Here is a 14,544-nt window from a genome sequence, read left to right as displayed (position 1 = left end):
TGGAAAAGGTCACTAAAAGGATGGAATGGATTAAGTATAGGAAACAAGATTAAACCTGAAGAAATAGTGTCAATAGTGAAAGGCAAAAAACGGACTGCAATTGATGTGAAAAACACAATGACATCAAAGATAAAAATAAATAAGAAGACTATAATGTGGGTTTCAGATCAGTGGCCAGATATGTATGAAGAAGGGGGACATCAGATGTGACTAGATGAGGTGAGTTTACTGTATGCATATTGGAATAAGAGAGAATAAAGAGTGAGGGGTGTAGAGGGATTGGTAGGAAGAGCTACAAATTCGTGTTGACAAAGGAAAGTACAAAAAATAACATGCATAAATACACGATAGTGATGCAGGAAGACTATCAATTTGATGGTCTAGGATAATGATATTGGCGGGAGTAATGTGGGACATGTGATCTGCACTAACAAACGGCATGGTCATGTAGCAATATGCTGTGCGCAGATGAAACAATTGATACAGTGTGGCTCTTAATTCAGAGTGTGTGGTGCGGTTGGGAGTCAACATGTAAAACATAGGAAAGAAGAGAAAGAAAAGGATGGACACTGAGGAAAGTAATGTTTTAGATCTGTTACCTCGTTTTACACTGATGGAGGACTTACTCCATGCCAGATGATGTGCTGGTTATCAACTTCATAAAGATGTTCTATTTTCTTTATTGCATCCAAGAAATGAAAGAGATTGTTATTCATATTAACTGAATTGGTAGAGCTTTGAGGGGAAGGAAATGAATTATGCACAACATCATGAACTTCAGAGATGCTAGAATATTTTAAAATGGCTGCAATTGTTTGACTCTACATAGTACGAAGAGGGGGGGGGGGGGAGAGACAAAAACACCACCCCCAGAGGAGGAGGAGGAGGAGGAGGAGGAGTAAGAGGAGGAGAAGAAGAAGAAGAAGAAGAAGAAGAAGAAGAAAAGATGAAAGTTGAGGTACTGCAAGGTGACTGGACATCTGAAGACAACAGAGGCTGTTATGGAACCATCAGTGAGATGCTGGTCAACATCAAAAAATGTGTCTAGCCAAGCCAAGGACAATGAGGATGGACAATTGGATGAGAAAGTTTTGAAGTTCTGGAGGAAAGAGCATACAGCGTCCTCACCTTGGGTCCACACTGTAAATATTTCTGAACCAGTGCAATTTATTATGATTCTGAGTGATTAAAAGAGATTCCTCAGGGTGGCTCATGAAAGGTTGACATAAAATTGTTCCTTTGAGTTCTCACAGTACTGCTATGGATTACACTTCAAAAGAGCAGTAGATGTGGGTAGGGATACCATTGTTTGTGATTAGTAACTAGGAAGTTTATGTCTGGAGTGGGTGGGCACTGAGAGAGGTAATGTTCAAGACCACAGGTATCATATATAGATGTTAATGCAAAGAAAAGTGAGAAAGGATATGATTTCACTTTCTCTAACTACAAGGTCATTACAGACAGTGGGCAGAAGGGGATAGAAAAGTATTATAGTGACAAGCAGGCCAGGAAAGCTGTGGACAATAGGCTGAAGGTGTTTTTATACAAAAGGACAGACTAATTCACTACAGACGCATTAATCAATGACAATGGTGCATCCCCTGCAGCTGTGTTTATGGATTTTGGGCGGAATGTATGAAATGGACCCCATGGAATGGTGCAAATGAGAACAACAGAACTAGCAGTAAAGTTTTTGAAAGTGCCTATGGTTTTAAGATTGAACTAGAAGCCATGCTGCATACTGGGTTACTGAGCATACCTTGTCACTAACATGTCCAGCACAGCAGTTGAAGCAAGCCCTCTACCAAATGAACAGAGTCGGAGACAGCAGTGGTTATGTAACCGTGTGTTTATAAGCTCTGAATAAGGATTTTAGCTGAAAACTAAGCAGTTTACATCTTTTCTATTTGCCCGTTCATTGCTCAACATCTCCTGCATTTAATGTGCATAAACAATAACAATTTTCTGTATGTCCTTCCTTTTGACTGGAGCTCTTGAGGACCACAGCCGTTCACTATTGTAAGAAAATGAAATGCCTACAGACACCTTTATGACCTTATTTACTGTGCAGCTACCAGTTTCGACACTCCAATGCGCCATCTTCAGGCCTTAGTTGAGAATCAATTAAGGCCTGAAGATGGAGCGATGAAGTGCTGAAACTGGTAGCTACACAATAAATAAAATCATAAAGACGGGTGTAGGCATTTCATTTCCTTATGATAAAAATTTTCTTTCCACTCAGAGGAAACACGATCCTCAGTATGACCATTATTGTTAAAAATGGAATGAACAACATTAATATGTCATTCAGGTATTATTTTCAGCCTGACTGTTTAGTTATAAGGAAAGTTTAATTTTCTATAACAGTTAGGGGTTTTCTGTGCTTGTCGTAGAGAGTTATTGTTAGTGTGAACTGAAAAACACAGGCAGTTACATTTTTCAACTTCTGGGAAAATGGGCAAAAATTACAATTTTATTTGGAAATCTAGTCGCAATTACAATTTTATTAAACACACAATGTCCAATAAAAATGTGGTACTTCATCATATTTTTTTCAACATTTCACCCTCTAATCTGAAATACATTTATAATACAAAGCAAGTTATCTCATTCACACAGCAAAATAGCATTAAAAACTGATTCATAGTCACTGGTGTACTTCACTTCCAGTAAGTCCTTCCCGGAAGCTCAACAAAAGAGAAAAATTGTAGCATATTATCTTTCCTTTTCACAATAAATGATTAATGCGGTGTAAGTAACTTTTATTAAGACTATACAATTCATGCTGACCAATAACATTCAGAACACTTCCTACAGTTTGTTTCTTTTCCAGATACCACTGACTTAAATATGATGAAAGACCGATTCTGGCAGTTTATTAAATATGTATCACAATTTTTGACACTTCATTCATTATTATAAGATTGACACAGAAAATGAATTACTGTTTAATTGGAAGCATGGAAGTATGCATGTCCTGGTTTTAGTTCTAAATCTGTAATAATATTATTAAAACAAAGGGCAGTCACAGTTTCCAAAACTTTCACTGCTGCATGCAGTTTCCAAAGTTCTAACTATCTTGTTCACAATATTTTTCAACTAATTCTGGAAATTTCAATAATGAGGATACCCAACAGAACACTGCAGAAATACAAAACATAATAAGTACATATTTTACAACATGTAAGAAATATTGGGAACTAAACACTGTTTACATAAATTTATATACTGAGGTATATTTAAAACAAAATTAAAAAAAGGAGCAGTGACATTTCAGAGGTAGCTTACGACTAGACAGTATCAGGTTTATTTACAATCACATGTAGAGCAACTATCAAACTGAAAGGATGAAAGATGACAAAAATTGCTTTTAAATATTACAATATGCATATCCATATTATTTAGAAGGGATATTTGTCAGTCAGTCAGATACCATAACAAACCAATTAAGATGACTCCTTAAAAAATAACTTTTTTATGCCATGTGAGAAGTTCATCCATTGTGGATATTAAATAATGACATGGTATGTCTCGTCATTTTCGGTCCTAACTGTTGCTATTGGCTACACAAGAGACTGACACTAAGTAAAGCACAATACATTCACTACACCAGAAACATATACAGAAAGAGAGAGGCCAAAAGACGTCCTCTGAAACATCAAAACTAATAAAACATATCCACACACAGTTGAAACAAAATATCATGTCCATTTTTGCAAAAGCAAAGTGTGAACACAGTTAAAATTCTACAGAAACATGAATTGCAATATTCTGTATAGATTTCTCAAGAAATAAAAAACATCAATCCAGATAAATAAAAAGGTGTACAATATAAATGTTTACTGTTTTCTATTACAAAGTAAGTTTTCAGAAAGGAGGAACAAATTTATGATGAAGTGTGTTACTAACAAGGCCACTCTAATAAAAGTCACACACAAGATAAAATTAACCAAAAATTTAAAACAAGGTGTGCACAAAAATGGAGCAAAACTAAACTAGATGTAACACTTTCAGAGTACATCTTCGTACATGAAAAATTAATAAATGAGCACATGAAAGACACCACTGTCTTGCTTCATTCATTCTGGGAAGTTAGTACTTGATTAGTCACATATAGTTTAATTTTGTGGGCCAAAGATACCTAGAAATTGTAACAACAGAGATAATACAACAAATAAAACTACGAATTAAATTTTCCCACTGTTGTTGAACTTATTCTGTAAACTCATTTAACTTGTTGGATTTGAATCTCCTAATGTTAGTCTAGTAAGATAGCACTGCAAAGATAAATGTGAATATCACCTTAACAAAGCAGAACACTACAATTCAGCAATTCAGTTCAGTCTATCCATATATCTGGGACCATTACAAAGATTGCTTGAAGAAGAATAAAAGTTAGATTGTAATTCTCAACCTTTTAATGGCGGTGAGATTTTGATGAATAATTTCTGCATGAAAACAGATTTCACTGCTGTTAAATTTAGTAAATAAAAGATAGATTAAATTACAAGAAACCTAATGACCATTAGTGTAAATTATTTGATCTTTGCACAAAGATAAGTTTATGCTGCCAAGATAGAAAATGTGGTGCAACAAAACAATGATTCTAGGGCATGGGAAATTCTGGGGGAAGAATGCTGAAACTGAAGTTTGACAATGAAACTCAATTACATGTCAGTAGGGATTTGTATTTAGAACTATACTGTAAGTTTTGTAGAGTTAAAGACATGTATCACATTGACTATTACAAGAAAAAAATGTAAAATTGATGTGGTAAAAACTGACATCCACTAAAACACAGACAATTGTTGCATAAAATCTGACCAAAAACCTTGTATGTGGAAGAAATATTTCAAGATATTTATTAAAGCATCAGTTTTTATGTAAAAAGAAAAACTAAGTAGGTTAAGCAAGATATTAGTGATTAAGAGTTACAAGTGTGACCATCAGAAAGTCCACAATAAAATATTTTTATGCATCTCATTTTTTATTGGTGTATCAAGAACACAACTAAAATATTTGTCATGCCAGAAACATAAAAAACACACTAAGTGATCTCATTCATTTATACTGAAAGTCCACTGTTTCCAAAAATGTTATATGGCAACAATAATTTACAGGTATTTGTACTCTTCATATATTCAAATGGATGTTCAAAGGCAGTAACATTAACTGCAGTGTCATAAAACCAGAAAAATAAGAAGCCCATGTAAAATAATGATTAAAAGATTTTTTCTACAGTTATATCATATGATAACTGATATCTAGACTGTGCACAAAGATGCAACTAATGTCTAATGCAATCTTCCACATGCTAAACAAAGTAGGTCCATTAATTTTTCTAGTACTATGGAACTTGCAGCATTCTTCCTTCAGCATAAGAATGTTGTTTTCAATTGCTAAAAACAGATATTATTTATCTATTTTCAAATTACATTATCATGAATTCCTGACATGAAACTTTTTCTCAATTTGAACAAATTGTACAGCAGAATCAACTCCGAGGGCTGTAGTAACAGTTTAGTATTATCTTTATCCGTAAGAAAAGGCAATATGGGCTATTTGACACTGAAGTGCTCATATGCTGAGAACTGTGTGCAATGTTATATTTCTCTTACTCATTTTATGTTTACAGTTTATACTTCAATGAAAGCATCAATGCAATGGATATTTACAACAAAGTACCTGTATGCTTCTTCACTTCGCTATGAGATGCTAAGAGGCATAGCTCAACAGCTTTGATTGTGCAGCCTTACTATGAACAAATATAGAAGTCTTTTTCTGTATTGTCTTTGTGGAATACATCAGTTTTGTCATCCCAATTTCAAGGGAGATTAGAGCATGAGGGCTTACATCTCTCCTGGCTCAAGATGAAGTTGTAATTGCACTCATAATAAAAAGCAAGTTCTGCAGTGTTGGCATAGCTACCTTCTTCTGATTTGTCACTGTGTTGTTTCTGAGAGAAGAAATAACTGAAAATGAAACTTGAAATTGTCACAAACTACTAACACAATCAGTTTGAATTTGGAAATATGAAATATAGAGTTATATACTTGAAAGGAAGGGACAAAAGCTGTGCTGTCTAAATAACTATCTACAAAACATTTCAGAAATCATTGCTGAAGAAGTAGGATTCTCCAAATCATATAACATCTCAACAGTGTACACTTAAATGAATATACTAACAGTCAAAAATGCAAGATGACATAGGACAGATTGCTACTTACCAAACAGAAGAGGTACTGAGGGGCTGAGAGGCGCATTTAAAAGTAGACTAAGCTATCGGGCAAAGCACTTCTTCATCTTCACACACACACACACACACACACACACACACACACACACACACACACACACACACACACACGCTGCACGGACAAGGACACAGAGATACTGTCATCTCTCGGCATTACATCTGAAGGAGGACTTAGTCCGATAGCTTAGTCTACTTTTAAATGTCTCTCTCTGCTGCTCAATGCCTGTTTTATGTTGTGAGTAGCAAATATTTCCAATTTCATACTGCTCTTAAATATGACCACCACATGCATACATGTCAGATGACTTTTAGATCTGACATGTATGAGAATGCAGTCTTTTGCAATATACCACTTGATTATGGCCATAAGGCTGAAACTGTAACAGTGCAAATAAATAATTTTTCAGTCAATGGCAAATATGATGTCTTTTTAAAAGTTTTGTGTGACTATGAACCCAAACCATGAAAAGTTAATCTGCTATTTGACAGCTTAAACTTTCTTTTTGCAAAAAAAGGACAAGTACTTGGTGTTATTTCCACTGATTATGTATTATGATGATGATGATAATGAATTTCATAACACCATTACAATGTTACAGATTGCATCAGTCAATAACATTTTTATTTATTTATTTATTTTTTTTGTTTGAGACATATCTATAAAATTAGTTAACAGACATTTCATTTTGTCCCAAATACATGGCAATATTTTGCAATATATATATCTTGGTCATCAATGGGTAGCAGTTATGGGGGGCAGATAACAAGAAAATAAATTATTCTGTTGTGTTCTACTACACACCTACACACACATGTTCAGTTAACTGCTCATAAACAGTCTGTGTGTGTGTGTGTGTGTGTGTGTGTGTGTGTGTGTGTGTGTGTGTGTGTTTGTGAGGGAGGAGGGTGCGGTGAAATGAAAGATTGAGTAGCTGGGAGGAAGGGAGACATGCTGGGCAAGGTGGATACAAGATGACATTTTGAGTATTGTCAAGGAGGAGAGGGGGAGCCACATGACACACTGCAGTAGTGAGAAAATATGAGTTAATTCTGATAACACACACATAGCTGAGAGAGAGAGAGAGAGAGAGAGAGAGAGAGAGAGAGAGAGAGAGAGAGAGAGAGAGAGAGAGCTGAGGGGGAAGGAGGAAGAGGGGTAATATACTAATACTAGCAAGTATGATTTTCTGATGTTTTAAATAAGCCTAAATACCAGTCATCATTCATCTGGAGTTGAGTCTGTTAATCCCCATTCTTAATTTTATGTGTAATTCTTCTTTGTTGAGCAGAGGATTCCACACCTTAAAGTTTATTATGTTGCTGGCGTTTTTAATAACTGATTTATATTTAGATAATAGGCACAATAAAGCTTGTTTTCATTTTTTTCTTGTATATACAATTATTGTTCAGGGAGCAGAGGATTCCATTCCTTCATGATTATTACGTTGCTTCAACTGTTAATAAATACTTTATATTCACAAAATAAACATAGTAATATCCCCCAATTTAGCCTACAGTGTTTTGACTTTAAGAACAATGCAATCAGCTGTTAGCATGAACATATGGTAACTCTAAAAAACAAGCAGGCTACGTCACACGACTTGGATGGAAAAAGAAACCTGCAGTAATCACACTTCATTAGCATTTTGCAACCTAGTGTAATCATCCTGGTTAAAAATAATAATAATAATAATAATAATAATAATAATAATCTAAACTGATGCCTTAATTTCATGCCCACGCAATCGGATGCCCCACCTTGAATTATATCAATCAAAGTACAATAGCTTAACATTAAATATAAAGACTAAAGATGTCTTCAGGAAGCACCACTACAGAAGCCAGAAGATTCTGCACTGGGTGTGATGGCTGAAGATTATTCACTGTCTACACACACAAACAGCTGTCAAGTTGTCTGCAAGTCCTTGTTGAGATGAGTTTCAATGTCCACACGACAGATGGGGCAACGTTTATTTGTGCTGAGCCACTGATCAACACACTCGACATGGAAGAGATGCATGCATGGCAGGCGCCTGAAAGATAAAAATACAGCTGTCAAAAAATTGAATACATAGTTCATATTTTCAATTTTATGATTGTCATATACGGTTAAGCAGGATACATTAAATCATCCACTGCTACATTCTATTCTAATACAATAAGAGGGGGAGGGGGGCAGGGGAGAAGATTAGAGACTTAACCAAGAGGACTGTGCTCATAACACTTTAGGTGCAGTGATCTGTCATGTCACACTCGGGCACATTCATGCAGTCACTTCTTAAAACACAGGGTGGCAGGAGATATTTAACAGAACATACATGTTTTGCTAAGGTACAGTCACATTCAAACTCACAAATGAAACCACATTTTCAGAAACTTTAGTATCTATGTAAGTTAAGGATACCGTTATAGCTCTCTTGTTTATCAGAATATACTAGTTAATAAATTGACAGTTGTTATTCCTGTTGAACTGTAGAACAGAGGGTTACGCTTAATAGGTCAGGAGTCAATTACACACACGAAGTGGCTGCACGGGTAGCTGGGGCTGTGTGGAAGGGAACTGGGCATTTTTTTTTAGGTTAGAGGGTCTAAAAGGGGGGCAGGAAAAACACAGTAAGGTAGTTGTAGAAATGATAGGTATTGTAGTTGTAAATTGTCATAGCTGTGTTGGGAAAGAACCAGAGCTCCAAGCACAGAAGCTCAAATAGTTATAGGTAAGAGATGCTGGCTAAAGCCGAAAATAAGTTCAGCCGAAATTTTTTCAAACAACCTAACAGTGTTCAGAATGGATAGATTAAATACTGTTGGTGGTGGAGTATTTATTGCTGTTGGTTGGTTTGTGGGATTGAAGGGACCAGACTGCAAAGGTCATTGGTCCCTATTTATTACTTCCAGAAGTAGTTTACCTTGTAGTGAAATTGAATTAGATAGCTCCTACGAAATAGTATGGGTAGAGGTTACACTTGACAATCAGACTAAACTATTAATTGGATTGTTTTACCGACCCCTGGACTTAAAATTATTTTGAACAATTAGTCCATGAGCCCCACTCGAAATGTAAATGTTTATGAAAGCTTACTTGACCTCTTAGCAACAAACAATCCTGGACAAATAGGGAGTATCATAACGAATACAGGGATTAGCGACCACAAGGCAGTTGCTACTAGACTGAATACCGTAACAACCACAACCATAACAAAGAAACACAAAGTACATCTATTTACAAAAAGCTGATAAAATGCTCTTAATGCCTTTTTAAGAGACAGTCTCTGCTCCTTCTGATCTGATCACGTATGCACGGAAAAGATGTGGCACGATTTCAAAGAGATAGTATTAACACCCAATTGAGAGACATATAACACATAAATTAATAAGTGATGGTACTGATCCCCCATGGTACACAAAATGGGTCAGATCGCTGATGCAGAAGCAATGGAAAAAGTATGCCAAATTTAAAAGAACGCAAAATCCCCAAGATTGACAAAGTTTTGCAGAAGTTCGAAATATAGTGCATGCTTGAATGCAAGATGCTTTTAATAATTTCCATAACGAAACTCTGTCTCGGAATCTGGCAGAAAACCCAAAGATATTCTGGTCATATATAAAGCACACCAGTGGCAAGCACAATCAATACTTTCACTGCACGATAACAACGGTGAAGTCACTGATGACAGTGTCACTGAAGCTGAGTTATTAAACATGGTTTTCTGAAACTCCTTCACCAAAGAAGACGAAGTAAATGTTCCTGAATCCCAAACAATAACAACTGCGAAGATAAGAAATATAGAAGTAGATGTCCTCGGTGTAGCAAAGCAGCTTAATTCACTTAATAAAGGCAAGGCTTCCGGTCCAGACTGTATACCAGTTAGGTTCCTTTCAGAGTATGCTGATGCAATAGCTCTATATTTAGCAATTATAGACAATCGCTCACTCGCAGGAAGTTCCCTACCTAAAGACTGGAAAATTGCTCAAGTCACATTAATACCCAAAAAGAGAAATAGGAGTAATCCACTGAATTACAGGCCCATATTACTAATGTCGATTTGCAGTAGGGTTTTGGAACATATACTGCGTTTGAACATTATGAATTATCTCAAAGAAAACAATTTATTGACACACAGTCAGCACGGATTCAGGAAACATCGTTCTTGTGAAACACAACTAACTCTTTATACTCATGAAGTAATTAGTGCTATCGACAGGGTATGTCAAATTGATTACTATAATCTGAACAGATAATATTGTGAATTATGTATTGTCAAGAGCGACGTTCATCATTAATGGATTAAAGTTAAGTATCAAACTAATTACGTCCGCTTTCTGGATTCTAATTCCTTGTCATGTTCCAGACCTCACGTCAGTATAGTTCTTCCCTCCTCACGCCAGCCTGCGTGAGCTAAAACGCGTGCATTTCGGCCCCCTTTAGTAACACGGTGTTGGCTCTTCTGCCAACACAACAAATTACTTGCATATCTTTGTACTATGTATATGGTTTGTTCTACCAAACAAAGTCTTCACAATATAGAACAGCAAATAAAATGTTTTTGCACATGACTCTGTTTCACTCTAAAAAGCTTTAAGATGGAAGGAGTATAAGTATTTTTGATATATTATAAAAAATAATGCAGTGCCACTACAGTCTCTCACTACGGCTACAACTACACACAGACTAACTGACCATTAGGAAAAATATCCTATGGTTTTTTTAATGTTTTTATAGTAACTCAAATAAATTATAAACAGCCAATTAATTCTGGCAGTCACTTAATTCGTTTTCCTCAGCAAGCATTTGCACCAGTTGAACTCACAGTCCCTCAATTGGCACTTTTGGTAATCAAAAATCATAATCTTTTGCGTGTACCTGGATAAAGATACAGATTTTTGAAACCAGGCAAAACCTCTCACAGGGACACCACCTTGAAGTAGCACTGTCCATGTGGTTAGAGAGATTTGTGTGTTCGCGTGAAGCTGTGGGCTATGCTGGCTATGGAAACCTATGGTCAGAAGGTCTTGGCATATGGACCAGACTAAGTGTTTCCCACAACAACCTGTCATCCCACATCCATTCCTTGTCCATTGCCAACTCCCCGATGCTTAATCCAAGATGTGATGTGATCCTTGCTGAGGGATGTGTGGCACATGGAAAGATATATCGTGAACGGAGCCTCAGGGATACCGGGCAACCTCCCCGAGTAATTAGCCTTGCACCACATGGGGTTTCCACAGTGTGGACCAATTAGATCCCCGACTTCAGTGGGACCAAAATGGACATGAAAGAAAATAGCAATACTGAGGGGCAAGTTGACACCTCAGACACCCAAACATCGGGGATGGAACTGATGGAAAACAACCCCTCAGCTGAACAGGGGGACAGGCCTGTTCAAGAGGTGGGAATGATTACTAAGACGTTTGACCAGATTAAGATCAAAGATCTCAGAGGAGGAAACTTCTTAGGAAACAAAAGGTAAAGGAAGGAAAAGAGTGGCTTCCTCAACAAAAGTGGAGGGAACTAAAAGGGCTTGAGCCCAAGACCTGCAAGCAAAGACTTTCCCAGGGCGAAGAGGGTGTACAAACCCTTTCTACATTGATGGCAGGCAGTAAGAGAACAAGGGAGGACTCTAAGACTCCCACTTCTCAGGATAAGTGTATCCAGAAAAAGCCCTATAGTTTTTAGGATGGCAGTTATCCAGCAAGGCTATCCACTGGTCAAGATCACCTCGCGGCAGGAGCAGCTCGTGCAGATGGCCCTCTTTGAGAAGATTGTGGGGGACGCTGGTCCAGGACCCAAATTCACGAGAGTTTATCTGGATCACAGTGCTCTTATCTTTGTCTGTGAGGGGGTGGGTGCAGTGGACTGGCTTGAGGAAGAGGTGCCCGTAATACAACTGTGGGAGGATGTGAGGGTACTGGTAAAGACAGGGGTTGAGCTCTTCAAGACCGCAAAGATATTAATCTGGGTGCCAAAACTCCTTAAGGCTACCTGTCCAGAAACTGAATGAGAAAATATGGTCTGAAAACGAGAAGGTCTCTAGAGAGGATTGGAAGGTAATCTACTGGAAGGTTGCACAAAACAGCCAAACCCTTGTGGTGGAAGTCGCAGAGAAGGCAGTGTGGTAACAGGACCTGAGCCTATTCTTGGGGTTCTCGTAGGTTGCCATCAGGGTAATAAAAGACATCAGAAGCAACAATAGTGGCAAGATGGAGATCAAATGCGCTGTAGATAAATCTGCAACACAATATAGGAACCACTGCTGCCCTGAGTCGTCTTCTGGGAGGAAAGGAAGCAGATGTGGCCCTCATTCAGGAATTCTATTTATATAAATTGGATGTATCGGGCCTCGGTGGCACTGGAGGTATGTTTGTTTATGCACGAAATATAAAAAACTCCAGAACGTTTATTTACATGAAAATGGAATCCCCTTCATGCTGACGGTGGACTGTTCTTCTAGGGACTTAGTGATCATCAGGATGCAGCAACGTGAGGAAGGCATCACGAGGGAGTCTGTAATGGCCTCAGCATACCTTCGTTACGATGACAGTGCTCCGCCTTCCCAGGAGATGAGGAGAATGACAGAAGCCTGTGCACAACACGGTGACCAACTATTGGTTGGATGTGATGCTACGCCCACAACTTAATGTGGGACAGCACCAACACCAACAGTACCTTCTAGAATTTCTTCTAGCTAATAGCGCAGAGATCCTCAATATAGACAAGGAATCTACATTTAGGAATATAAGAAGGGAAGAGTTAATTGACATAACCTTCGGTTCCAATTTGATGGGTAGTTATGTCATACAATGGCACGTGGCTTTAGAGCCATCCTCATTCAGACCACATGTATATTAAGTTCGAGGCTCAACGAGAATTAGACAGACCATGTCCTATAGGAATCCCAGGAAAATGGGGTGGGAGGCGTATAGGAGGGACCTTGACTTGAGCCTATTGGAAGTCAGTACTTTGGTAGTAAGGAATCCAGTAGAGTTTGAGGAGGTAACAGAGGCTGTAACATCTGCCATCATGACCTCATGCCATGACAACTGCTCTATCACCAAGTGCATGAATAGGAATGTATCTTGATGGAGCAACAACCTGGAAGCACAGATGAAAGAGGTACAAAGACTGTTTAGCCTTTCAAGAAGCAAAAGGACAAAGGGCAGAATATTGGGAGGCCGTTGTGAAAAACAAACTTGCAATTAAACAAGCAAAGCAGGCATCCTGGAAGGTATTCTGTGAGGAGTTGGAGGGTACGACTGTTCAGGCTAGACTTCACAAAATCCTCACTAGGATACCAACTAATCCAGGAGAAACTTTAAGAAAAGAGGATGGGGAGTATGCAAGGACAGCACATGAAAATGCTGGAACTACTATTCAAGACTCATTTTCCTCAATGTACTCTGACAGACAACATAGACCAGGGCGAGATTCCTGTGAGATACCAGTTTTCAGGTATTTGAAGGGAGAACTGGGAACCTGTCAGAGAATGTGTTGACCACAGTAAAATCCAATGGGCAGTGGGAACGTTCCAACTGTTCAAGTCACCTGGCCCAGATGGAATTTTTCCAGTGCTCCTGCAACAAGCAGGAGTGAACTTGATAAGATTCCTACGCACGTTACTTGGAGTTAGCCAAGCAGCAGGAATCATTCCTAACGTCTGGAGGGAAGTGAAGGTTGTCTTCATCCCAAAGCCAGGGAGAACTGATAGTACCAAGGCCAAGGATATGAGACCAATCAATCTGTCCTCCTTTCTTCTTAAAACATTAGAAAATCTGGTCAACGTGCGTGTTAGGGAGAGGAGGTTAACTAGCGTCCCTCTACATATAAACCAACGTGCATACCAACCAGGAAAATCATGTGAAATTGCACTCCACCAACTTGGTGGGAAGATGGAGAAAGCACTTTCAGGAAATAGCCCTCTGCATCTTCTTAGACATCGAAGGGGCTTTTAGCAACATGACCTTCGAATCCTTGGTTAAGGCAGCAGAGGTTCACAGCTTGGAGACCACAATTTGCATGTGGATTAGAGCCATGGTTAGTGGTAGAAAGGTAGAAACTACCATGATGCAAGAAAAAATGGTAATCAACACTACAAGGGGCTGTTCACAAGGGGGGGAGGGGGAGTGTCCTGTTCCCTCTACTGTGGAACCTTGTGGTGAATGAACTTATTGTAGAATTAAACTCTAGACAGTACTTCTGCCAGGGATAAGCAGACGATCTTGTTATAGTAATACTTGGCAAATTTTCAAGCACAGTCAGACCTATGGCACAAGGAACATTTAAAATTGTTCAA

The 14,544-nt window shown here is 38.1% G+C and overlaps 1 protein-coding gene across 15 annotated transcripts in view; it reads right to left on the bottom strand.

Moving 5' to 3' along the window:
- Positions 1-2,430: 2,430 nt before the first annotated feature.
- Positions 2,431-14,544, bottom strand: part of LOC126365765 (E3 ubiquitin-protein ligase Arkadia-like) — a 323,922-nt gene continuing 311,808 nt past the window's right edge. For all 15 annotated transcript variants that reach the window (XM_050008269.1, XM_050008274.1, XM_050008281.1 and 12 more), the window contains one exon: positions 2,431-8,289. In XM_050008269.1, coding sequence (XP_049864226.1) covers positions 8,163-8,289 — 127 coding nt within the window. In that variant the 3' untranslated portion in view covers positions 2,431-8,162. The remainder of the gene's footprint in view (positions 8,290-14,544) is intronic.

Source organism: Schistocerca gregaria, chromosome 4, assembly GCF_023897955.1.
Source record: "Schistocerca gregaria isolate iqSchGreg1 chromosome 4, iqSchGreg1.2, whole genome shotgun sequence".
In the NCBI taxonomy this organism is placed as follows: domain Eukaryota; kingdom Metazoa; phylum Arthropoda; class Insecta; order Orthoptera; family Acrididae; genus Schistocerca; species Schistocerca gregaria.
Note: the sequence above shows the minus strand (reverse complement) of the source record. Positions and strands in the feature narration are given on the sequence as shown.